The sequence below is a fragment of the Ornithodoros turicata genome, unplaced genomic scaffold (genome assembly GCF_037126465.1).
Source record: "Ornithodoros turicata isolate Travis unplaced genomic scaffold, ASM3712646v1 Chromosome45, whole genome shotgun sequence".
NCBI lineage: Eukaryota > Metazoa > Arthropoda > Arachnida > Ixodida > Argasidae > Ornithodoros > Ornithodoros turicata.
Window position 1 is genome coordinate 143,858 of NW_026999376.1, and position 27,572 is coordinate 171,429.

General features: G+C 44.9%; 1 protein-coding gene across 1 annotated transcript; it reads left to right on the top strand.

Moving 5' to 3' along the window:
• The first annotated feature begins 802 nt into the window (after positions 1-802).
• On the top strand, positions 803-25,774 carry LOC135374179 (serine/threonine-protein phosphatase 6 regulatory ankyrin repeat subunit B-like). The gene is made up of 2 exons (XM_064607196.1): positions 803-822; positions 23,195-25,774. Exon 2 carries the CDS (start codon positions 23,283-23,285, stop codon positions 24,423-24,425), a length of 1,143 nt encoding a protein of 380 aa, XP_064463266.1. The 5' UTR covers positions 803-822; positions 23,195-23,282; the 3' UTR covers positions 24,426-25,774.
• Positions 25,775-27,572: the final 1,798 nt, after the last annotated feature.

The window sequence follows — 27,572 nt, forward strand, 5'->3', positions numbered from 1 at the left end:
TCCACAGCCACCCAGAACGGCCAACTTCCTGGTGGCACGTGGCAAATATCCACGGGTAGAGGGGGTTGCTGTAAGCCGCTGCAAGCTTTTGCGGCCTCTCACAACTTTATTTCTCGTGGAGCTTCGCTGCTGCCGCCGAATTGGACGCTCGTCGTGGATATAGTGAAATTGGCGCTGGTCCAAAGGGGCAAGTGTTGCACTAGTGTGTTGTAACAGTTTTCAAAGGCACACCTCGACATGAAAAAGAGGTCAGTTCCTAAGAGCAGCCCCGCAAGAAAGGTGGGTATACATACGTCTATGTTTGTGTACATGAAATTACACGTGTCTGTGTTTGTTACTCCCCAGAGAGGGACCGATGCACTCCGGTGCCACTTGAATGGCGGTAATTTTGAATTTTCTGGGTGTCGGTTCCAAATGTCCGAGCTCACTATAGTATCTTATAATAATGGTTCGGAGTCAGCCTATTAGTGTATGCCGTGGGAGCCGCAGCGTTGGACTCCCTGACGACTTATTTATTTATTTTATTTTTATTTATTTACGCAACACTGTACTGGCGCCACTAGGGCCCTGTAGCAGGAGTGACCGTATACAAATGGACGTGAAATAACAAACACCCCAGGCAGCAAAGTGTACTGAGAGTTGAGTGCGGTAGGGGTAGACGGGTATAGGTGGAAGGCCTTGAACACACTCGTGAAACAAAGAACATTGATAAGACACATACCGTCCACCCCTATATTGCACTCGACTTTCAGTACATTGTGCTGCTTGGGACGGAAAAAAAGTTATGCGGATATGGTGTTGTACACGCTACACCTGCTCAAGGTAAGCAGGTTGTCTTTTTATTTATTTATTTCTTATCTATCTGTTTATTATGCTGAGCAGATATCCGCGTTTCCCCGTCCTGTCAGTAACCTCGCCGCGTCCTCCCTTGTACCCTTCAAAATTTTCCGTACTTTGTTCTCTTTTTAAAGCTCTTGAACCTGTTAGTGCGAACGTATATGGGCGTGTATGTCCGGTGGTTTGTGCTTTAGATAAGCAGTGGTCGGAACGCATGCAAAACTTGCGGTTGTACGCAGTACGTACATTTAACTTATCTGTAGCGCACTTTCTTCGATAAACCAACGATAGTAATCGGCCTTCTCACGGCACATGTGATGGCGAGCAATATCTAGTATATTTATTGAAGATGCATCGGGCGGCGAACCTTGGAAATCTATTTTTGAATTTGTTTATGTTGTTTTGGGGGCCTGGGTATCCCATACCATAGGCGCGTAATCCAGTGTGGAACGAATCGTTGTCCTGTAAGCCGTTATCATTAGATCCTTAGAAGTGTTCGGAAATTTTCGTCGTGGTTAAATACCATTCCTTTTTTTTTTTCGTTGTTGTTGTTGTTGTTGTTGCTGTGAAACATATGATATCTACGTATTTCGACCATAATATTTTCCAGGTTAAGGTTATATTCATCAGCCTTATTAATAAGCGTGTAGAAAGTATTGTAAGAACAACTGAGAGGTTCTCTTTTTGCCGTTACGCACGTGTATACTATACTAGCTTAGCGGGGTTAAGTGATAGTTCTCACCCGAAAGAATCATCAAGATTCTCTGTGCATTGATCTACGCGTTTCTGGTCTTGAATTGTTGAAACCTGATTACATAACACGCAATCATCTGCAAACATACGCATGGAGACGTAACGGCCCAACGCTTTCTCTCAGGATGTTTATATGCAGGACAAGAATAGCGGGTTATCCAAATACCAACCCTTAAACAGCTCATGCCTGCCATGCGTGGGCTTGTACTATAATCGTCTCGGCGGACCTCCCTGACGCTTTGCCACACTCTTTGTTTTCTCTTTGTTCTTGGGTGTGTGTTTGTGTGTGTGTGTTTGTGTGTGTGCATAGCTATTTTACACGTCGACTACTACACTGTTACTCTTGGTGCCAAGTTTTGTGGTGATGGTTTCATCCATTCCGTTTTCATTCCGTTTCAAAGTGTATAGATTTGCGTAGTTTCCATTTCTTTTCTGAATAACGCTTCCTGGAGTGGCCAGTCCCGAGTGGCTCGGGACTAACATCTCCATTCTTTTTTTTCTTTTACGCATCAATCAATCCTCGAGGTACAGCTTGGGACAAAAGTTCACGGGACAGGGCACTGGTGTATTTCATCATCAGAGCCGCCCCCTACTAGATATCAGAAAGAGATCGAATAAGAAACAGGTGTCAGACTATTCTATTCATCCTGCAGTATTTGAGTCCGCTCCTGTTTACCGCTAGGGTGTCGCGCCAAAGGAGAAATGCGACACCCCGGTGTTACGTGAACTTTTTTCTCAAGCTGTACTCCGGATTCTACAGGGTTAGTGTAGCAAACGTTACACATCTCAAATGCACCGTAAAAATAGACGATGGGGTTTAGCCAACCCCAAACTTCACAGCCATTTGTCTGAAGTTTTGTTGGAATCTTTTGTGAGTGTTCCGGTCCTGTAGAAAAAAAAAATTAAAAATTAAAAATCGAGCAAAATCTCACTATGTATTTTCCATGGCCTATATCAGTCAAAAGCCACCATTTTGCCCAGTGTGAATTTCAATTTAATTTCACCACACACAGGTGGCGCCAACATAAAAAAAAAGAAGAGGATTAGCGCCATCGCTGTAGGTAGCGCTGCTTGTGTAATGTGATGTGAAATGTGAAGCAAACGCCAGAAAAAATGGCGGTGTTTGCGTGAGGTAGACCATTGAAAATGCATGGGGCGAGATTTTGCCCGATTTTAATTCTCTTCCTACGTGACCACAGCGTTTACAAAAAATACCAACAAAACTTGAGACAAATGGCTATCAGTCTTCAAAGTTTAGGGTAGAGTAAACCCAATCTTCTATTTTTACGATGTGATTGAAATGTGTAACGTTTGCTAAACTAACCCTGTACCTCGAAGGAGCACGACCGTACGCCGCCTATGTAATCAAACTGCTCGCGGCCACTCAAGTATGCTTGAATGCACTCCAATGAGTGGGGATGGGACAACTCTATACGTTGCAATTTTACGAGGAGTTTGTTGTGGGGGACTTTGTCGGAGGCTTTTGGAGTACTACAAACATTACGTCTACCTGCCCTCCTTTATCTAGAACCGCAGCGAACTCGTGAGCCTTCGGGTTACTGGTTGGGTAACCTAATACTGCTACTACGTAATACTAACGTTAGAATGTAATTAAGACAGTAAATACACGAAAATTAAAGTAATTGAGATGGAGTACAAAATACTTCAAAAAGTATTTGAAATACGATTAAAATACTATTTATCCTTCAACGCAAAAAGTCACCGGTCACTGGTCAATGCGGCAAGTCGCCGTTATGTGACATGCATCACCTGAACCCCGCGCACTACGCTAGCCGCCGCTGTGTGATATAGGAGTCATCGAAACACAAGTCCGAAAAGATGAAGAGATACCACATGACTCCACTAAATATACGTGACCCAGAACAGAGGTCAGAATTCGGTGTCACCGCGTCAGGGCACACATAATAGAACCCTCCCTGACTAAGGATTAGTATACATGGGGCAAGATCCCTAAATGGAGACTTCCAAGAACGGCCCATGTCCGGGTCTATAGAGTCACTATCTGGGTCAAGACCGAGGGACTCAGGAAATCTCCGCTGAACAAGCAAGATATTGGAAAGACGGGACGCAGACAGTTTGAGAGGGAGATCCAAAACATGTAATTAGGGTATTGACTAGAAAATACCATAAAATGTATTTTAAATACAGTGCAAATACACAAAACAAAGAGTATTCAGTAGAGTACCAAAATACCGCAAATTGTATTTAAAATACAGTATTTTAAATACGATACTCCAAATACGTACAAATCTGCCCATGCCGATATTCAGAAAAAAAAATTAGAGACGGGACAAATCAAAAATTTTTCGAATCCGAATCGAAGGCAGCTTCTACGAATCCAAGAATCTTGCCAGTCTCGAATCTTTCGAATCCCTTCTGTAACAGGAGTTTTAAAAGCCAGAAAAAAAAACAACAACAACTAGGAAAACACACTTCGAGTGAAAATTGTTTCGAAGCAGAATATGATGCATTTGTTTAGTGAAAAATAAATTAAATACGGCTTCAGTTTCAGGAAAACATATACCCCCAGATAGCTCTCCTTAAAGGTCAGCTATGCCGATATCCCAAATAGTCGAAACGGTTGTGATATTCTGAAAGCCCACATCCAGCTCTCCCCAAAATACACCTTCATTCTCTCAGTTCGGTACAGTACAATGTCAAAAAAATAGGTAATTCATTCCGAAACACACATGGGCGCAGCCATTTTTATGACGTAGATGCACCCGAACGGGCATTGTGACGTGTACGCGCCTTAGTACTTGTCAGTGGATTTCAGCTACGGCTTCTCGTGGCTTCACGTATCTGTGCTTGAAGATGGCGGACAGCCGGGTTGCACCGTTCCGCGATAAGTAAACAGTGCAGCAGCTGCGAACTCATTCGCGAACCAACCTCTGTGCGATGTTGTGACTGGAATTCGTCGTTTGTGTTTTGTGAGCACGTACAATTTGTATCAAGTCGCGTCTGCGTTAGCCCCTTTACAGCACTTGCCCATTGTAGAGACTGACGTTTCGACAGCCGTGTCAGCTAGAAAATGCCGACGGCGTTTTATTACTGCAGGAAAATTGTGTTATGTATTTGAGAAACCGCATACTGCTATGGGACAAGTTTTACGTACGATTTATCAATGTGCAACAGCGTCGACGATGGTATGTAACGACGAAAGACGTAAAACGAAATACAAATCACATTTTAAACTTTTTGTGGGATTCTGTGCATTTTCCAGAAGCTTTCTTTGAATCACACACTCCCATGTCACGCTGCGTTGTGTGGTACGCTACAAACTACTGCATTTTATGTCTAACATCTGGATATTGTTTGTAATGAACACCGTCGCACAAAAACATGCACACGAAAGCTCCAGTAGCCATGTGGTTGCACACTATGCAGACGGAAAAGAAGTACCAGAGCACATATTGCCACTTAGAAATGTGGTGTCTGAAGAGTTAGGGCATAGCATAGATCCTAGAAATCAGGTGCACCTTATCCTTCTGTAGAGGGCTCTTTCAATTCACAACTCAGCCCATGGGGTGTAAAAGTGTTAAAGGCAATTATGTGACTTGTCGTCCTGGGTGACATCACTGGCCAGCCTCGGGATTAATTCCGTGCTCAGGAATTATTGTACAAATCACTTTGTATGTAGGACGTGATAAGCAATATGTAAGTTGCAACCTTGTCTGCAGCATTCTCGATTGCCTCTTACCTTTACAGTTCGAGACACGGTACCAAACCATTTGCAAAGGGCACTCTTACAGGGGCCGTGTAACTTGAGTTTTTAGTTTATAAAATTTAGTTTAAATATAAGTATACAATATGTAACATGAAATGTACATAAAATAAAAAATAACATTTATAAAAAGAATTTATAAAAAAATAAATAAAAAGGCTTCATGGAAGTAATCCGTTAGCATACCCATTGCACATGAAGCACAATTATATATGCTTGGACATCATCTAATTAATCTTCTCAACCATATGTGTGGCTGCATACGAAATTTTTTATGCGCATCCTCTACCTTCCTATTCCTACATGTGCACACGAATAACAGTGCATATATGTGAAGTGGCAAAAAGCAACGCTAGACTCTGCCATCATTGTGCCCCTTTAACTTTTCCACATTTATGTCTGGTGAACAGGGAATATCTCACTAGAAAAGAAGACATTTGTGCATTGTTTGGCAAGCAAATAAATATATTTATTTACATTTTCCATAAATCAACCTGGTGCAAATATTTATGTCAACAAGTAAAGTACTTACAAATTATTCCTATGTGCTCAAATGCAGATACGACAATTCTGTTTTTGTACCTCAGCACAGTACAGTTTCAAAATTAAACTGCACAGCATCAGCAATCTTAAAGTATCTGAAGAGGGGAATCACATAAAGCTCCAATAATAGACTGTGCAAACAAAGCTAAAAAAAAACAAAGTACTTCAAGAAAAATCTGAATAATCGGTTGCCGTTGTGATATGTACTACTATGCACAGTTCATGAATGGAACATGTTACCTCATTGCATTGCCTCCATGTGAGCACTAGAACAGGCAGCTTTTTAGGTCGCTCTTTCCGTGTTTTTCTATTGTCTTTTTTTGTTTTCTATTTTTGCAATAGCAAGCATGGTCATAGTGAATCACAAGCAACCAAGGACAGGATGAGACATCTACAATGCGACTGCTAGCTCTAAACTGATATATTTATTAGCAGACTCTGGAATATACACACATATGCTGCTAAGAAAATGACAATTTAACCAATAGAATAACAGTCAAGAAAAAGGGTTATATATCTTCCCCTCTCCTCATTCTATTTCACAGACAGCTCTAGTATCATTCTGAGTGTGTCCGTGCGTTCCCTTTGAGATAACGTATCTCTGACAGAAGCAAATCCAACAGCGGACTGCTTACGGATGCAACTATCTTGGATTTCTCTAACCACTTGTTATTTAACTGCTGCCTTGAGCTGTGTGTTCTGGAAATTTAGGCAGCATCCAGAGTCCCTGCAATGTGTTGCCATGTTTCTCGAGGGCCTGTGTTTCACTATGGCTCTCAGATACAAACTACCCCATTTCAACACAGTAGAAAACACAGATTTGTAAATAGCATCTGTTGATTGCACTGTACATACCCCCCACATAAAGGATCATAGTGGATACTACATCTTGTGCGATAATGTCAGGAACACAAAAAAGCTAGATTTGAAACCACTCTTACGTCGTAGTAGTAGTATTTGTGTGAAGCTGCGCAATTCCTGTCCTGCAAATAATTTAAACCATATGTTTCATCTGCCAGCGTGATGATCTCCTGAAAAGCAATTCACACTTGGTGGGAACTACCGGTTCTGAAACCTATCCCTGACATGTGTAGCCATCAGGGAGGAAACCCAAGGGCTGCGGTGGAAAAGACAAACACACACGGGCTATGTTCTCTCTGTGTATCAGCTGCTCTGGCTACTAAGAAGAACATGTTCCAAATTAATATAACATGGCTTGACATGATACGCCAGCGAAAGCTAACCAATAAAATTAGTAGTTAAATGTACAATACGTAAACACTTGCCTGCGCTACCATTCAACCCACACAAACAGTGTACTGAATTTTTTTATAGCATTACACGTTGTTTGACAGAACTTGAACAAGATTATATAGCACACGATAAAAGTAGAGTGAACATAATGTGCAGAAAAAATGGCTGCAAGCAAGCGAGCTGGTGAAGATGATGCATATGTAAAACCCCGAGACTAGGGAACACAAAGGGATATGTTTGTGTCTGTCCCTTCGTGTTCCCTAGTCTTGGGGTTTTACATCATGGATAATGTGCAGGTTTCTATTCCCGCTTAATGGCCGTAGCAGTAATGCATGAAGACCACTGCTAAGTTGTGTTGAGAAACACCGCTTTATATTTGCCATGTCTAAATGAAACGTACCTGACCTGATCCAAATTAACCGTTCTGAGTCTGGAACACACAAAGAGAAAAACGCAACACACGCCACAACATTAACAGATAGCAAATGAGCTGTAGCGAGCTCCACCTTGGGACAAAGTCACCAAAAGTCAATGAGCGCCTGAAATGTAACATCTCCAGTGGCGTAGCCAGACCTCAAAGGTAGGGGGGCTCGATACGAAAACTCGCCCCCCCCCGCTGATCCTGTGTCGAGAACACACACATACTTGTGCACACTGGAAACTGAGGATTAAAAAAGGGAACGAAAATAGTTGATTTAGACGTACACAGTACGATTACATGTATAGGCTATCATGACCAATGAAGTGGTGTCACGAGATTGGAAATATTTTGAAAAGCTCATACTTTGAAAACCATTCAAGAGTGCTTCTTAGATGTGCTTGAGAACCATTCGTCAACCATTGTATCCTCATGAGGTGATGAGGGTTTGTCATCCCAAAGAGACTCCCTTTCTGGCATGTGTCCTTATGGATGCTCATCACTGCAGAAAAAAAGAAAGAAAGAAAGGAAAAGCATTTAATGACAAGAAATGGATAGTCGCATTTACTGTATAATGATTGTGCACAACAGAAAGAATACTTTTGCACAGAAGGCTGTACTTCTTGATGTCTAACATCAAGTTACAAAATTCCAGAATATATGACATGTTGTAAGGTAGAGAATCAGTAGAGTTATTGAGTTGTCGAGTTGAGTTGAGGGGGGGAGTTGAGGAGGGAGTTGAGGGGGAGTTGAGGAGGGAGATTTTATTATATGTGATTATATATTTATCTTTATGTCTGTACCACCCCTCGCTCTCTACCTTACAACATGTTTTATATATTCTGGGATTTTGTAACTTCATGTTAGACATTAACAAGAGCAGCCTTGTGCACGAAAGCCTCGTCTCATTAAAATTTAGATGCTCTCAACAGTCTTCTTTCTGTTGTGAATCTCTATCGCAGCATACCTGCACATTGCTGTTCTACGTACTGTGACTTTGCAGTAGGAGTATGGACTTTGGGTAAAAAGACTACATAGCACTGCTCAGGTATTTTTGCCTATCGAACAGTATGTATGTATGCAGTATGCACACAGTATTTGTGCACCGGACCCACTAAAAATGTAGTGAATGTGGCATTGCCCACGGTGATGCACCAAGTTGAACACAATTATTGTAGAATCCAGGTATTTTAGCTTACATGTCAAGCCAGTACCACACCAGTATCCAGTGTGAAGTTGTGACAAATAAATAGTTTCCATTTTTCTTAGCTCTCAGAAAGCAGACAGTGAATTAATAAGAGTAGACAATGTTAACATAAATTCTCGGCTATTCTTCAGTTAAAGATTCACAAATAGTAAAGGCACCTTCCTCAATGGACGTTGATGACAGTGAAAATTCTAAAACGTTATCAGAGGCCACATCAGCTTCGGTGTGTCAAAGGATTGTATACCCAACAGTAATGCAGCTAACAGTAACAAAAATGTGCAAAAGACAACTTAACTGAACTAATGTAACGTACCTTCTATATCAGACAGTGAAGCTCGTAACACCCCATCCACAGGAACCAGTGCCCAGACACAAAAGTGCTTGAACTGGGAGATAGCAGCTAATCGGAATGGCGACCTTTGTTTTCCACCCTGAAAGCACAGGTTGTAACTTTGAGGGCAGATTTAAAAGTGGTGTCAAAATGTCTGCATGCGAGTGCACATGAAAAGTTGAACATAGATGAATACTCCATCACATTGTCATACCTGTTGGTGGAGGTGGACTGCAGCTAACGTGTCAGCAATTTCTTCATGACCAGATTCAAGCCAGATCATGCTTCATTTCCGCCTTCAGCGTGCACCTGTGATAATTCAGAAGTTAGATTATCAATAGTACTATTGTGTTGTTAATCGTGGTTATATCAGAGCAGGGATGGGCAGTATTTAAATACATTGTAATTAAACTACTATTTAAAATATAAATACATGTATTTATATTTTGTATTTAAATACAGACCTGAAAAATGTATTTATAATTATATTTAAATACCAATTTTTGGGTATTTATTCTTGTAAATACTTTGTAAATACTCCTAAATACAGTATATACTGACTCATATCTTAAGTTGCCCTCCATTTGACCTTTCGGGAAGAAGAGAGAGTTTGGGGCACTGTTATGCTGTGTTTGCGCTACCATGCGCATGCGACAAAAAATTTTAGATGGCAAGTTTTTTCCTGTTGTTGCGGACAACGGTCGCGACTAGCCAATTACCTTGTTGTACGAAACATCTTCGTCAAATTTAATAAAAGCATTTGTTCATCGGCACCTGTGGAGATGCTCTTCTCCTTTGCGAATCTGATTGTACGGCCGAACAGAAGATGCCTAAAAGATGCAATATTCGAGAAACTTCTAATATTAAAATTGTCATGATAATCTAACAAATAAATGCTATTGTTCGTTGCTGATTTGTTGTTATGATCATCGTTATTTCTGTAATTCCATATGACATTTTCCTCACAGTATTTATGGTTGTAGTTACGGTATTTAAATACTGTATTTATATTTTGTATTTAAATACTCATGTTGAAAAGTATTTATGCAGAGTATTTAAATACCTCTTTCAACAAAGTATTTTGTATTTATATTTAAATACTCAAAAAATGTATTTATGCCCATCCCTGTAATCAGAGTAAGCGCAGTAGGACAGCTGCACAATCGATTCATTAAGCTTGCTATTTTTTATATTTGAACCTCGACTTCCCTTTTTTTGCTCTCGTTTTTTGCCTTGATCCTCCGTGGCACGTTCAAAATGTTATGTGTCGGGCACCTCAGATTTTCATCAGACGATTTTGTGCCGAGATTCCAAATTGCCTCTGAAGTCGCGCGTAACCTATGATAACATTCGTGGACGAAATCCTTGCAGTGGAAATTAGCAGGCACCACTGTCAGCCAAGAGCTTCGCACCGCTTGGTCTTTTGGCAGCTTATAATAGGTAACACTTGAATGCTCCGATGAATTGTTCTAACAGCGTAGCACTGTCGCATCTTCGACAACTTCGCCGTGGCATATTCACGAATCATATCGCTCCAGCCCATAAAAGGCAAGGTCAGAACAAGGAAGTGCACTTTCCAAACGACGCTGTGCCAAAAAAAACACATTCACATGCTTTGTTTCCGGCTTAGCAACAACATAACAGCTGTTCGCTTATGTACGATGCACAGAGGAGGAAACAAAAGAAGCCAAGCAGCCAAGCAAAGAGTCCATGCCAAGCCAAAGACAGATAAACCGAGAGCAGTGACGTCGGTGCGCCCGTGCGCAGGGTTTGCCAACGGTCTGACGGCCGGGCGTGGGAACTAAAAAAACTGTTTTCTAAAAAAACTACGAACAGTTGGAGCAAGATATTTCGCACACATATTCAGTGTTCGGTAATGAACACACAGCGCGAGTATCGCTCAGTTCTGCGGCACTTCAAAATCGGCATATCTGACCTTTAAACAAAATTTATTTAACGTGTTGCTCGCCGACTACAAGCAATGCCTATATTCTCGAGTCTGAATTATTTCCATAAAACTAAACCGCAATCAAAGGCAAAAAAAAAGGAAAAAACACGTTACTTTTAAACTTGTTTAAACAGGGAAACACTCGTCGGCCAATGAGGCTTTCGGGAGACTCTAGAGGTGCCAATTCGAGAGACAAACAAGACATTAACGATGAAAGTTCAAAGTCACTGAAAAGGTTAGCCAGCTGTAGGAATCGAACCCACGTCTTCTGAATTACCGGTCCAGGGCTCTACCAATCGAGCTAAGCTAACAGGCCTCCTCAGCGACTTCCAGGGTGCGTCATCTGAAGGGACAAACCAGCCGCTCTCTCTCACTCATCCTCCTTTCACTCTTACATTTTTCCTCACTCATACACACATTCGTATACGACGGGATCGACGCAGGCGGCAACTGTTGAACATGAAAGAACTGATGTTCTGAGGCTGGAACAACACAGAAGGGACAAATACATACAAAGCCTCAATACACATGCAAAGCCTTGAGGCTTTGTATGTATTTGTTCCTTCTGTGTTGTTCCAGCCTCAGAACATCAGTTCTTTCACGTTTAAAGAAACAAGTGTCGTGGATTCGAAAGATTCGATTCGCCGTGTTGGGGCACTGGGATTCGGAATCCCTGCCTAGGGCACATCCGGCACATCCCTAGACAAAATGGTGTCTCCACACGAGAATTGTGGTAAAGACTTTGCTATTATGTGGTCCCAAAATTTACCTGTGGTACATTTTTTTGAGATATGGGGCGACAACTCTGAGCGTGCGGCCGGTCGCCTTCCTTGCATACTGGTACGCCTACTCTTGCACATTGAACCACCTGGATCATTTTGACGCAGCAAAGCAATGTTGGAATTATATTCGTTCTCTTTACACTAGCGGGTGAATAAAGCGGGTTTCATGAGGTCGTGAATACGGCCGCTAACATTCTTTGCCACTTGGAGAAGTCGATCATATAATCTGGGCCTTTGCATGAGGGAAGTCGGTGCAAGCTACTTGACCTGGTGTCGCTTTCCGAAGCCGCTACGAGAGAGAGAGAGAGAAAAGAAAGAAAGAGAAGCTAAAAGAGGACGCGTTAGTCGGATTGGAAATCGGATCGGATTTCCCCGTCAGGGAAAGGGGTTTCCTGAAAAAGAAAAAAAAAAAAAAAACACCGGGACAATTGTAAAACAATATCTGTTGCCAGAGGTCAATTTTCTAGCGCTCCCAGCGCGAGTTTGCGCGCCCGGTTGTTTTTTTGGAAGGGATACGACCTTCGTTTGGGTTCTTCCAAGGGATGATGAAGCGTGAAACAACGGCAATCGCTGTCTTGTGGGGCGGTTGTGGTCAACATCGTAAAATCTTCCACCTAGATCTGTATCGAAGTAGAAATCTGCAAACAATGTGCACCGAGCCTGCTATTTCTCAGAATATTCAGTTCAATCTGCGTCCAGTCCAGCGTGAGTTATGGCTGCCGTCGCTCCTGAATTGGTGTGTGGACATTCCTTTTGGTAAGCAACATCGTTTGAAAGTTGGCTTCACCTAACACTTCCGTGTACTGCGGGCAAACCCACTTCAACGAACGCTTATTGTTGCGGAATTCTATGTTTGTAAATTTTGCGGAACTTTTCGATTCATTTATTTGTGTCGCGGGAAAGACAACTTCAACCTGACATCATAGATATTGTTTAGTAATAAATTAGTTTAAGTTATTGGGGCTATGGCAGCTTGGCTCGCCCTCCCGACGTCATTATGGAAGCGGATTTGGGGGCAAAGCTAGCCGCCATGGCCCAATTAACATAACCTAACTTCACTAAACTAACCCAAGACATCGTCAGCTTGGTTAATACCAAAAATAGAGAAAGAATCACCAAAATCACGCTAAACAGCGAGGAATGACGAAGAGTTCAACAACAACGCTCAGCGTTCCATAAAGCGGGCTTGCCCGCAGTGCTCGAAAGTGCTAGGCGAAGCCAGCTCTCAAATGGTGACGCCTACCAAAGGAATGCCGGTGCGTGTGTGCGCGTATTCACGGTGTTCCAATCGCTGCGGACGTACGATCCTGTGCGTTCTGTGCAGATGTGTCTGTCCTTTGTGGCGTTCGTTAAGTATCGTGACGCACGCCGGTCAGCGAGAGGTTTGGATGATGCAGAGGAAGGTGCACAGCGTAATTCTACGAGGACATTGCGCGAAGAAGTGACTACCTTTATACCCGTCGTGCGTGTGGTATCTACACGCTTACAAATGAACTTCACCACATAGCACACTCCTAGCCAACCATAATCTCCAATGATATCGTTATCTGTCCTGATTTGTTGAAAACTGGAGGGGTTCGCCTTTTTTGTGACACTTATGCTGTTCATAATTGTTACAAAAAAGGCGTACACCTCCCGTTCTCAGCAAATCGGGGCAGATAACGATATCATTCGAGATTATGGTTGGCTAGGAGCGTGCTATCTGGTGAAGTTCATTTTTAAGAGTGTACACGTTTCTGCTTTGTCAGTGCGCAAATTATGTTTTGTGACTGCCAATAAACGACAGGGCTTGAAATACGCTCTTAAAAATGAACTTCACCGCATAGCACGCTCCCAGCCAACCGTCAACTGGAATGATACCGTTATCTGCCCTGATTTGTTACAAAAAGGGGGGGGGGGGCGTACGCCTTTTCTGTGACAATTATGAACAGCATAAGTGTCACTGAAAAGGCGTGCGCCTCCCGTTTCCAACAAATCAGGGCAGATAACGACATCATTCGAAGTGATGGTTGGCTAGTTGCGTGCTGTGCGTTCATTTTTAGGAGAGTACGCATTTTCGTTTTCGCTTTGGCAAGTGAAGAGTGTTTTCTATGGCAAGTGCTTCGCGAAACAGTGTTCTCCAGCGACCATCCTGAAATGCAAATATGTTTTTTTTTTTTGCAAATGAGTTGTGGAATAATAACGCTAAGATAGTGGTAGACTTGATTTACTCGCAGATCTATATATGGTAATCAGTTATACTTGATAAGGGAAGTTGCATAATCACTTGGAATCCCTCGCAAGTACTCTATGAATCCATTTCAACCTCCAAGTAGGTTTTCTTTTAAAGAACTGGTTTGGAAGTGGAACCGCTTTCATGCACCTCTTTTCGTAACCGTTGAGATGTTTTGTGACCGTCTCGTTCACGTCATCCCCTTCCACACTCAGAGAAGGGGGCTTAAGGACGGTGTGTGTTCAGCTCTAGCGTAAAAGACCAAATGGGCCTTTCCTGCCGTCAATTAAGCTGACACTGATACCGCCCGCAAACCGCCATTTTTTCCTCTGTCTCGTTCACATCACCAGTGTAGGTGGCGCCTCCTCGAAACCATACATCTGATCCATATGGTTGTTGGTTGTTCCATAGGTTTTACCTTTGCTTCGTGTCCAGGCAGCGCCACCTATACGTGGATGATGGGAACGTGAAGCAGACGGAGGAAAAAAATGTCTGTTTGCGAGCAGTATAGGCCATAGGAAATGCATGGGGTGAGAATTTGCTTTCCTCCTAACTTTTTTCAACACAAAGTGATAGCGTTTAAAAAAAAAATGGATAAAACTTAAAGGGGCCGTAAACAGGTACAAAAGGTGCACATTTCTTTGTGTTATATTATTGAAACTTAGGCAGTGAAAACTCCTTGCAATTACTAACGCTCAAAACCAAAAGGCGCTTGCATACGGATGAAGTATTCACTGCACTCTTTCACATTTTAGCTCCGCCCCGCGCTCTAACTTTACGTCATTTTGACGTAGCGCTTTCCTCACCAATTACGATCGAGTGTTCCACGTATGATTTTATTTCAAATGCGGAATTAGACTAGATTAACGTGAATCCTCTTCTATTCAAAATCTAAACAGTTACAGCCTCAAACTGAAAAAGAAATGCGTTTAATTTAGGTATCATACGCGCACTACGTTTTCTGGCAGTAGCACGCAGCACACCACGAGCCCGAATGAATATCCAGGACTACAGTTCCGGAATCTTAGGTAGGTGCGCGATGGAACATCTTCGTCATCTTCGAATGGTTCCGACAAGTGGGCTGCCGTACTTTGGTTTGAGCCACGCGGCATCGCGTCACCAGCTCGTGTGGTACAGTGGATAACGTGCTGGCCATGTCACGTCGTGACTGGGAGGAACCCGGGTTCGAATCGCGTCATGTGATAGCAGCCCAATTGTTGACGTTTGCGCCAGCCGGAGATGTAGAAGATGTCATGACGTTGAATTTCGGAACCACGGAGCGCGACGTTTCACAGAAACAAACTGAGCGCTTCGACTCACAGCTGATAACGAAGTATGTTTATTGGCTGGTAATTTGAAACGTCATGTGGGCAGCTCGGCCCCCCGATTGGACGGCAAAACGCTACGTAGCCATGTGACGTATGCGTTGTGACCATGTGACCAGCTCCCGTGGCTCAGTGGTTAGCGTGCTGGCCATGTCACGTCGAGACTGGGAGGTACCCGGGTTCGAATCCCGGTGCCGGCTGTGCTGTCTGGGGTTTTTCCTGGGTTTTCCTCAGACGCTTTCAGACATATGTCGGCACAGTTCCCTTAGAAGTCGGCCCAGGACGCACATTCCCCCAGGGCGTGAGTCGTGACGTTGCCCACATACGTGAGGCCGACAACGGCAAGCCCTATCACCACCAGTTGTGGAGAGAGGCTTGCTGGTTACTCATCTTTGAAAGCAGTTATACGGGTCAATGAGCTGGCACGAGCCGAACGAAATGTATATTTGGGTATTATGATCTGCGTTCTTTCATGGGGGTATCCTTATTTCAGAAATATTTGGTGGCCTGTTTACGGCCCCTTTAAAGCGAATGACTATCAGTCTGCAAAGTTTGCTAACTGCAAATCCAACCATTCCTCATCATTCTCTTTATGTCCTGTGAAGACCGCCGCCACCAAAAGGCACCAAGACCGGACACTGCGACTTCCGTCTGACGCATCTAGGGGTGGTAGTGCCACACTTCCGTCTGGTACAAATGCACAAGAATTTCCTGCAATACCCCCTCGATCTGTACCAGGTGAACGAGGGTCGCTGAACACAATCGCGGCTAAGCCCCTCTCAAGCAGCCACCCACCGCCTCCTCGTCCATTCGTTCAAAACGGCGAGCTCTCTGCCTGCGCACATGGAGCATGAGGGGCGTCAGTCGTGACGTTGCCCACTTACGTGAGGCCGACAACGGCAAGCCCTTTCACCACCACCACCACCACCACCACCACCACCACCATGGAGCATGAGACATCGAAAATCATCAAGTGCAGCCCTGTCTTCGTCGTCTTCGTACATTTTGAATTGCGAAGTCGGCGAATGGAAATTATATAAACTCATCGGTTGGTTACTGTGACACTGACGTGACACTGACTGTGACAGCTCCCGTGGCTCAGTGGTTAGCGTGCTGGCCTTGTCACGTCGAGACTGGGAGGTACCCGGGTTCGAATCCCGGTGCCGGCTGTGCTGTCTGGGGTTTTTCCTGGGTTTTCCTCAGACGCTTTCAGACATATGTCGGCACAGTTCCCTTAGAAGTCGGCCCAGGACGCACATTCCCCCAGGGCGTCAGTCGTGACGTTGCCCACATACGTGAGGCCGACAACGGCAAGCCCTATCACCACCCACCACCACCACATGAGACATCGAAAATCATCAAGTGCAGCCCTGTCTTCGTCGTCTTCGTACATTTTGAATTGCGACGTCGGCGAATGGAAATTATATAAACTCATCGGTTGGTTACTGTGACACTGACGTGTGCCATACATCAGGGTTTAAGCCACTCCCACTGTTCCTATAGTTATGTTGTATAACCAGTGTGACCGATGTTTCAGCAACACATGTTCGAGACTATGTATAATCATACAAGCGTTTGGACCAAACGATGTTGTCAAACAAGAATTGTATAACCAGTGTGACCGAGCATTATACATACGCCATACACGTTTGAAGACATGTTGTCATACATGCTTAGAGCACGTGTAAAACCAGTGTGACTCCGGCCTTACGCCTGTGTGACGGAACCAGAAGGCACGAGGAGACAGTTACCCTCATCAGCCCCTGAAGATGTGCCTTCTCTGGGACTCTTCTCAGCGGTACTCGCTGCCCTTAAGGCAATTGTCTCTGCTTTTCCTGGTGCGTCGCAACTGCCCGAGGTCCAAGCACTTCTAACACTGGGGGCATTAGCTTTGCATCGGTATGACGGCATTGTAGACAAAGGCCATGGCGATGCAGTGGAATCCTTGAAGCCTGCGTAACAAGCTCCCTGATTTCAAATTACATCTACAACTGTACAAGTTCCCTTTCATAGCTGTATGCGAACACGGCATGGATTCTACACATCGCGTTAATGGATACGCAATCTATCGGTCTCATCAATCCTCTGAGAGCAGAACAGCGCTATGCGTTCATAATGTTCGTTGCTGCGCGCGTCGGGTCAGTTTGTCATCGCTCTTATGATTATGTCACCTGCAGGATCCGTCTTGGCCCCATGCTGTTAACGGTCGTCAGTATCTATAGTCCCGAGGTACAGGTCCCGTGGAGTGACCTCGAACGCTTACTTGGTTCTCTGGAAGCCCCAGCGCTCGTGCTGGGTGACTTCAATGCCCATCACTCGGCCTGGGGAAGCCGCAGGACGGACGGTAGGGGAAGGAGGGTGTTGGAGGCAGTGGAGAATAATAACATGTGCCTGCTCAACAATCGAGGGCCAACTTACATGCGACCCCCAACGTCGCTTGATGTGTTGGACGTCACGTGCTGCTCAACCGACATAATTCTTCCGACATTCCGACATTGTCGTGCGCTACGGACGTCGACACTAGAGGTAGTTTCCTCAATATACTTCGCACGACAGACTGCCCCTCTCAACAACTACTGGGCTGATTACTGTCACAAACAGGAGACTTTTTCGTGAGGGCCTCAGAACATCTGTGCACACCGGTATGTCCCCAGAGGCTCTCTCGCAAGCAATTACCGCGGTATTCAGGACGCGGTGGTCATGTATAAAAGGGTATCAGGGCATGTCGGTCATTCCCCAGAATTAACCACCTTAGGGCATTATGTCGCCGAGCAGAAAGAATGGCTCGGACAGGGCAACTTACGGACATGTGGAATACCGCCGCATGAAAGCTAACGTAACACGAGAACTTAAGAAAGAGGACAGGAAGCGTTGGCGTAAGTTTTGTCACCATCTTTCACCGTTTGACCCGGTCATGAAGATCTGGCGGACAATCCGATCTCTGAAGGAGGCGTCCCCTCAAAAGAATCATCTCGCGGCATTGGCTATCATTAAGGGTGTAGATGAAAACACGCTAGCGACGGACTTTTGTGTGGTACTAACGTACCGGCGGCTGCCTCGACGACACCGCTACATCGCAGTTTTGTCCACAGTTTGACGGCTGAACTTCACCAAGACTGGCCCCGTCCATCAGAAGTTATGGACTGCGACTTCACACTAATCGAGCTAAAGGCAGCGTTGAAGCTTGTGAACGCCGGCTCGTCCCCGGGACCCGATAATATCACTTATGCCGCACTGCGAAACCTTGACGGACGGTCATTCCAAGCACTCCTTCATGTGTATAATACGTCTTGGCAACAAGGATCTTTACCACCTACCTGGAACGAGGCATTGGTTGCTCCCATCTTAAAACCAGGCAAGCCCACAAATGCCCTATCCTCCTTTCGCCATGTGAGCCTGACAAGCTGTATAGGGTAACTGGTGGAGAGAATGGTTTTGCATCGCCTCGGCTGGTGGCTCGAAAAACACGGTGCGTTCCCTCAAGAAGTGGCTGGGTTTCGTCGCCACCGAAGCTCCATGGATCCAATTCTCGACCTAGTCCAACGTGCTCGTGCTCATCGGCGGATCGTCCTATCGGTTTTCCTCGACATCAAGCGCGCATATGATACCGTCTCGCACATTTGTGTGCTGCACGCCCTCTGCTCGTTTGGGGTATCCAGTCGGCTCTTCATCTGGCTCCAAGACTTCCTTACGGACCGAACTATCGCTGTCCGTACGTCCCAAGGCCAAAGCCCTCAGCATTCTGTTCCTCAACGAGTAGCCCAATGTAGTATTCCCAGTCCGACACTCTTTAATGTGGTGATGGCCGGCCTACAATCAGTAATTCCTCGCAAAGTGTTGTTTTCTGTGTATGCAGATGACGTCGCCCTTTGGACAATAGGAAAATTACGCCCAGCCATACAGCGTCAACTGCAGCTCGCTTTAAATAATGTACATACGTACCTCAAACACCTTGGAATGGACCTTTCATTCGAAAAGTGCGTCGAGCTCCCTTTCACGCGCAAAGCTATGACCAATTTCCCTCTTTGGGTTGGTGCCAAGAAGCTTGAGCCGGTACATTTCCACCGCTTCTTCGCGTGGTAATCGACTCGGACTTGCGCTGGGCTCGCCACATTAAACACCTTCAAACTAAAGTGCAGCGCTGGCTCCGCGGAATTCAACATTTTCTGGCTCAGGATGGGGCTGTGATAAGCGTTCCCAGTTCGCAGTTCACGCGGCGTTGGTGAGGGCGACTGTGCTTTACAGCCTTCGTATTCTGCACAGGATATCAACAACATCATTAAATACCCTTTGGTCCCTGTTTGCTCGAAGTCGCCGTGGCTGCCTCGGAGTCCCAAGAATGGCTGAAACACTGCACGTACTGGCTGAAGCTGGTGAACTCCCGGTTGAGGTTCTACGTGAACGTGAAACGGCTCGGCACTTCCTACGTTTGCGTGCTCACATTCGCCGTCACCTGCTCCTCAGGAAAATTCGACACCGCCCTGAAAGCGACTTCTATCGAGTAATGCAGAGGACACGCCAGACTCTCACTGGCTTTATAGCTAAGGGTATTATACCGCCGGATGCCCCCTGGTCTCTCCCGGTACCGCCGACTTCCGTAAGCCTTGCAAACCTTCTGGAAAGAAGAGATCAGGTCCCCCCTCAAGTCCTCCGAGCCCATTTCCATGCTCTGGTAGACGAGAAGTTTTCTACGTTTACGGCAGCATATACACATGGCGCATGCCGAAACAACAAGTCCGCCTCAGCATTCGTCATACAATCCGAAGGCGTAGTGCACGGAAGACGCCTTTCACATCCAACTTCCTCCACATCTGCGGAACTCTATATGCCATCCTTTTCTTTCTACAACATATCGCTGATTTTACACCGCGGGAATGGGCAGTCTTCACAGACTCCAAATCTGCACTTCAAGCTACTGAAAATTCCGGCATACGAAGCCCATCCGCACCCCTAGTCACAGATGTGTTAATGGCTTACCACACTATCTATGCAGCAGGCCACAGGCTAGTTCTCCAGTGGGTTCCAGCCCATTGTGGTGTCGTGGGGAACGAGCAGGCGGACAGCGCCACAGAAGCAGCACCCTCGTATCGGCAACGGTCCAGTATTGTTGTGCTGAGAGGAGACCTCCGTTCCATTCTGCGACGCCTCGTGACACCCCTGGCTTCCCGCCAATGGACAGCCGACATACTCCCCCATCTATGTTGAGCAGAGTTGATCCAGCGCTCGCTTTCCGCATGCCACGAAACACCTCTCGTCAAAATGCTGCATTAATCCACCGAATGCGCCTCGATGTGGCCTTTACAGCTCAGTGGCGTTACCGCTTGAGACAAGTTGACTCTCCCACCTGCTGCCACTGTGGTGCTCTTGAGGATCTGGAGTATATTCTTCTTCATTGCCCACACGACCAATCTTCCCGAAGTGCACTCTCCGAGTCTCTCAGTCAGCTGTACTCTCGCCCCTTCTCCCTATCGAAATTGCTTGGTCCCTGCCCAAATCCAGCCCAGCAACGATCTGCGCTCAAACCTCTTTTGAAATTTCTGAACACCATCGGACTTCAATCGTTATTGCAAAGGGGCTCATTATTTTTTTTTTTGTTCCCCACATCCTCACCAGCAATGGGGTAGAGTATCGCCTCTGGCGATGAATCTCCCCACTCTGCATCTTCAAATAAGGTTGTTGTTAGTTGTTGTTCTCAATAAATTCATTTGTTTAAGCAAATATGTGAAGAAGATCACGGATCGCAATCATCCCCATCGCTCTGACCATCACGCGAGACCGTGGCCAATTGATCCTGGTCTCGGCTTCTATGCCTTCCGACTCTTATTAAAAACCCTTCCTCCACCGGCTACACCTGTCTCAGCTTTCTGCTTAACAATATGACAAAAATACAACGGCGGCGTTCTGTGTCGCCGTCACGGACGAACTTCGTGTTTCCGGGTCTGGCAACTGCGTTCCACAAGATGGTAACCTCCGCTGTTTGACGCTGATTTAACGGCAGCTTGAGCCACCTGTTTGTCTAAGGCCATCCAAGTGTGGAAATCGAAGTTGGACATTCAGTATCGTACCCACGGTCCTCAGAACATCACCATGTAATTGCTGTTCGAAAAAGCAAAAAATAAAAAAATGAAAAATAAGGGAAACAAAAAGAAATTAACTATGCACTGCTTAGAAGCCCTATTTGGCTGTCTATGAGCGGGGCATCTAAAACGACATACCTATCTCACCCTACCAATAGAGCTCTCCTTGCTTGTATACAAATGACGTCATAGCGTTCGACAAAGCCTCCATTTTGGTAGGGTTAAACTACGGTTCGTCCCCGAAAGCCACGGTCTCGAGGCGAACGATGGCCCCTGAAATGCGACCTTCGGTCCTACTTTTCTTTCAGTAGGAGGCAGAGAACGGGTGCCCATTCGTGGAACCCAGACCTCTTCTTCCGATTTGTTTCGGTTTCAGTCCGTTTACCAACGTCATGATGACGTTTCTCGGGTAGAGATCTGTACAATGCCACGATGCAAAAACATTTGTCATCAGTTCTTTCTAAAAATTCTTAGCTGTCTGCTGAAAGTCACACCGTTTTGCGGAAGGTCAATTATTGTCCTGACGATTTTGATGCGCTAACTATTGTATAGTTCGGTTTGTACTGACTTCGGCCTGTTCATTCTTCGTTTCTTCACTCTAGGTGACACTTCGTTTTCATTTCTCGCGTTTGTTGCCGGGTGACACATAATGAATTTAAACAAATGACGTCATAATGTTCGACAGCGCCAGGAGTTTGGTAGAGTTGAACTACGTTGAATGCTAGTGGCGAACAAGGTCGCGCCCGAAAGCCACGGTCTTGAGGGGATTACGATGGTCTCTGAAAAGGACGCGACCTTCGGTCCTGCTTTTCTTTCAATAGGAGGCAGCGAACAATTGCCCATTCGTGGAACCCAGCTCCCCCCTTCCGAGCTGTTTCGGTTTCGGTGTGTCTACCAACGTCATGATGACGTTTCTCGGGTAGAGATTTATTGATCACCTTACTCCATAATTATACAGGGTGTCCCAGCTATAATGCCTCATTATCTTTTGAAAAATATCGGTATATCACTTTTTCCGAGATGAAATCAATTGCATGATAGCATAGGCTGAAGGGCACTCCTTACGAAGGCATTAGCAAACTCCTAAGGCAATGCCTTAATTAATTTTCATAATTAACTTTTTAATAATGAAAGCTACGAAGCTGTCCCAATGTGAAAATCTGGTCCCTCAGGTCAAAACAAAAACAAATGTATGGGGTGAGCAAATGCCCATATGGAGTCACCCCATACATTTGTTTGTGTTTTGTTTCCGCAAGTTGAAGCTCATCTTAGACGCATGAGGCAGCACTGTGTCCCTTCACCCTTCGAAAGAAAGCCGTGTCTCCGAAGTTGCGCAATGAACAAAATAAAGAAAAATTGTGTTCTTTCACGATTTTTTTGCGGACGATCCATCGAACTGATTTTTGTTCCGAAAACAGCTCCGGTATCAGGTAACCAAAGGTACCAGATGTTCTTATTGGGACAACTTCGTAGCTTTTGGAATTAAAAAGCGAATTAAATTGAAAGTTAATTAAGGCACTGCCTTAGGAGCTTGATAATGCCCTTTTAAGAAGTGCCCATCACCCTATGGTATAATGCAAACTGAGTCCACCCTCGGAAAAAGTCATACATAAATATCTGTATGTATATATTTAAGAGATATGTTCGCATTTAGCTTGGATAGCCTGAATATATCAAAAGGGTGTGTCGCCTATCACTTTAAATGCGATCAACTGTTATGCTGTCATTGGCTCTTACTATACCATACGCAATATCTCCGCAGGATCATCGCAACTATCAAAGTACGGCCACATCCTGATCTGCCAGCGTCACTCCGTGACATCAGCCGATAGCACCTTCCACACTGCACAATGGCAGCGGATGAAAGTGGTTGGAAACCGCTGCACAGATGTGCGTACATGAACGACATCAAATCTGTCGAGCAACTACTGCAAAAGGACCCGTCGTTGGCCAAACAAGGGGACGACAACGAATTAACGCCGCTAGCTATTGCGGCGTACAATGGTCACATGGAGATTATGGAAATGCTTTTGCCCCATTCAGATGTCAACGCCAAAGACTCGAACTATCGAACTGCGCTGCATTGGGCGGCATTTATGGACAAACCTCAAGCAGTCGAAAGGCTACTCAGGGTAGAAAACATCGACGTCAACATCCAAGCAAAGAACGGTTTGACAGCATTGCACATGGGAGTTGCCAGCAATGCTAAGGACGTCGTTGAGTTGCTCATCAAGAAAGAAGGTATCAAGCTGGACGTTGGCGATGAAAATAAGCTTACACCCCTGCACTGGGGAGGGATTCGTGGGTTCACGGAGGTTGTCGGCCTACTTAAGGATGCAGATCAGAATGCACCGGACAAAATAGGGAAGACTCCGCTACAGTGGGCTGCCACAAACGGACACACTGAGGTCATAAAGAAAATGAAAGAAGTTGAGAGCACCAACGTGGATGCCCTGGACGAAAAGAGTCGCACGGCGTTGTACTGGGCAGCGTACAATGGAAACACGGAGTCCGTGAAAGCGCTTCTCGAAGCTGGTGCAGACATAAACGCTCGAGACCAAAAAGGTTTAACAGCCTTGCACGTAGCCGCGACGAATGAACACAAGGCTATTGTGGAGTTACTCATAGAGCATAAAGTCGACGTGAATGTTCAGGATGACTTCAAGAGGATAGCTCTCCATTGGTGCTCCTATATGGCTTACCCAGACATCGTGAAGTCACTTCTCGATGCGGGATCTGACGTTAACGTTCAAGACAAAGATGGTTACACACCGCTGCACTGGGCGACTATGGCTGGCGACGGAGCGATTGTTCAGTTTCTCCTTGACAAGAACTCCAACGTCGACCTGAAGGACAACCGAAATCGTACGGCGAGGGATCTAGCATTTTCTCTGGATTACAAGAGTATAGTCGATTCCATCGACAATTACGGAGCTAGTACTTCCGGTGCTGCTGGAGGATCCACTGGCGATGACGAAATTGAGATTGATTGAAGAAATGTTCGAGCAGCTTCCTGGTGCTGAACTGTGCCTTAGGTTTGACGCCATCGTACCATATCTACCCCTCAAGAACACCCGCGGAACTCAGGACTTCCTCAAGGTGTCATCACGTCCCCATCCGCGATGGGATGTCTGGAGGAGGGCCACAGAGTGTCGTCATTAGATAGCTTCCAGTGATGGTCAGTTGCGTACATCCTGCGGTTGTCTGCCGGGGGACGAGCATAGGGGGACAAAATTATTTTAATACTGCGTTGTGCATTGTGATACGTACATACAATAACCACGTTCCCGGTTTGCTTCTCATAACAAGGACTGTTTACGCATAACGTCTGTTAACGCATTACGCACAGCTGTCTTTGAGTCTATGGCTTTGTATAAACAAATTAAGACCTAACCTTGATAAGTCTTGCTACATTATTTTCCACCCTAAACAAAGAGTGCTAGACACAAGTAACTTAGAATTACGTTTCAGGGATATCGAACTTAAAAATGCTGAAAATATAAAGTTTCTCGGGCTGCACATCGACTCTCACTTGTCATGGCGATTTCATATTGAGCATGTCAGAAAGAAAGTCACAAGTGGATTATATGCGTTATCACGGCTAAAATTCATCCTGCCAATACGGAGCCTACTAATGATTTATTATTCCTTATTTCATAGCCACATCTCATATGCAGTAGAAGTTTACGGGTTGACATATGAATCCCGACTCCGTGATCTGTATGTTTTGCAGAAAAGAGCGCTACGTATAATGCTACAAATACCACTCCATGACACTGTTACATTTGCATTTTCCTTGTTGCACATTTGGCCGTTTTTTGTGCTTATCAAGTATAAGTGCTTGATACTCTTGTATAAAATAATCAATAATCTTGTGAATTCCTGTTCAACAACTCCTCATTTTAGCACAAGTGTTTACGACCGTCGAGCTGATGATTTTATGTTGGGTTTGCCATATCCTCGTACTGACTTTGGGATGTTTTCGTTTTGCTATTTTTCCGGTAAGAACTGGTACAGTCTTCCTGTTGTTATCCGCAATTTTCCCTGCGCTTTATGCCTTTAAAAAGAGACTCTCGTTTTTTTGTTTTTTTTCAGTGATCACTGTGCCTAAGCTGAAGTATCTTGTTGTTGTTACGATACTGCCCCCTACTCTAACTTAATCTCTTACGTTGCTTTTTATATACATTGGCTGCATGTATATGATATTGCATATTCTTTTTCTGTAGTATTCATGTATGCAGAACCACATCACAGGCTTGCCTGGTGGTACTGTTAATTACATAGTTTTTGTATAAATGATGACAGAAAGAAAAAATAAAGTCTGAAGTCTGTTCTGCTCGGACATACATTCTCACATGGACCGTCCCTACTGGAAAATCCTATATGTAGATCCTCACATGATGTTATTGGATATAGGACCTATAAGTGGTGTACCAAGTGGTGTAGGTTTTATAGGAGCAATATAGGTATTATAGGAGATGTAGAACCTGAGTCTCCTATATGATCTGTACACTGTGTGTATGGGAACACGGTATGAAATTTGGCTGTTGCGATACATGCATACACATGCAATGAACAAAAATAATAAGAGAGGAGTACAATAAAATACCGTCTACTTCCCTTTATTTATTAATACCATTCACAATTTTTTACATTCAAGGACACAGCTGTAGAGGCTTGCACTGCCGTGGAGCAGATGACGGAGTTGCATGGGTGAGGTGTATGCCTCATCTGTTTCACAGTAAACACAAATGAGTGAAGAGCTCTGCAGCGTACTTTGACGCGACTTACTTGCTGTCTTTCAACATTTCCGTGACGTATCTGTTCATTTTCCCACGTCGTGTGTGTGCTGGCTCATCTGCGTTGTTCACGCAAATCCATCCGCGAAAAGCATCTGAAATTCACAAATTCGTCGTAAGTAGCGGGGCCACTGGAGCATCACATGTGACATCTTCACCCTGATAGGCGTTGGACCAATAGGGACACTGAGCTAACGGATAGAGATAACGTAATAGGAATCACAAGGGTAATATTCACACTGAGAGCATAAAGTAGGGCGAACCCACATGCTGGAAAGGATACTGAACAAGAAGCACGAAACATGACACTACTGGCACGCAACTAACCTTTACTTCACCAAATCTAAGAGCTTCTGGACGTATCTTCCAACACGCACACAAGAAAGCATGTCCAGGCATCACCTGTAGAGCAGAATAACACGTCCACAGCAGTTCAGTGCACCAGAGGAGCCCTGAGCCACAACGAAACGCGAAAATCCAGATGCGAGAACAAACGCGTCCGACCTCAACGAATGCAGAGCCGTTTATGGGGAGAGTTTGGCCATTAGGAGGAGCCTAACTTGAATCGCGTCATGCGACATCACGGCCTCACGGCTAAGCGACCTCCCTCGCCGTGCTCTATTGTTGTCCCGTTGTCAGCCGGTCGCCGACGCTATATTGATGCTGATCGTTGTTTGCGATGCAATGCGGGAAGACACCCTATTGGAAATTCCTACTTGACTCCATATGGTATTATGACACCAGGTCCTACATGATGAAGGAACCTACATACAAATAGGATCCTGTTTAATTGTGGGTCCTACATGCAAATGCGATCCTACATATAAACAGGATCCTATTTGGTTGTGGGACCTACATGCAAATGCGATCCTACATATAAACAGGATCCTATTTGATTGTGGGACCTACGTTGGGTCCTACATGCAAATAGGTCCAAGTCTCTCGTGGTGATCCTGTATAATTTGTGCACCCTTTTGTGCTGTGTATATTAGGAAATAACAAATCATGCAGCTTCTTTTTTTTTTTTTATTGATATCGTTCATCATCCCTCTGACATGTCTGTTGAACAATCACACTCTTGCCTGATGTACAGCGTCTTCAACACCTTTACAGATCATGCTAGATGATAGCTCTAAGATATATTTCTTGTAGGCATCTGAAAAATAAAGTGAGTTAGGAAGCTAGATTTAACAAGGGATAATACATTATGTGTCACATAAAATATGCCAAACTCGTGCACAGGTTAACCAGACGTTCCACATATGCTGTTACTTGTGGTCCAAAGACACTGGTTTTGTTTGTTAGCAGTAAGATCAATTAACTATGACAAGTGGGGCTACA

Coding starts and splice junctions, on each gene's coding strand:
- LOC135374179 (XM_064607196.1), top strand. CDS start 23,283: ATGGCAGCGGATGAAAGTGGTTGGAAACCGCTGCACAGATGTGCGTAC.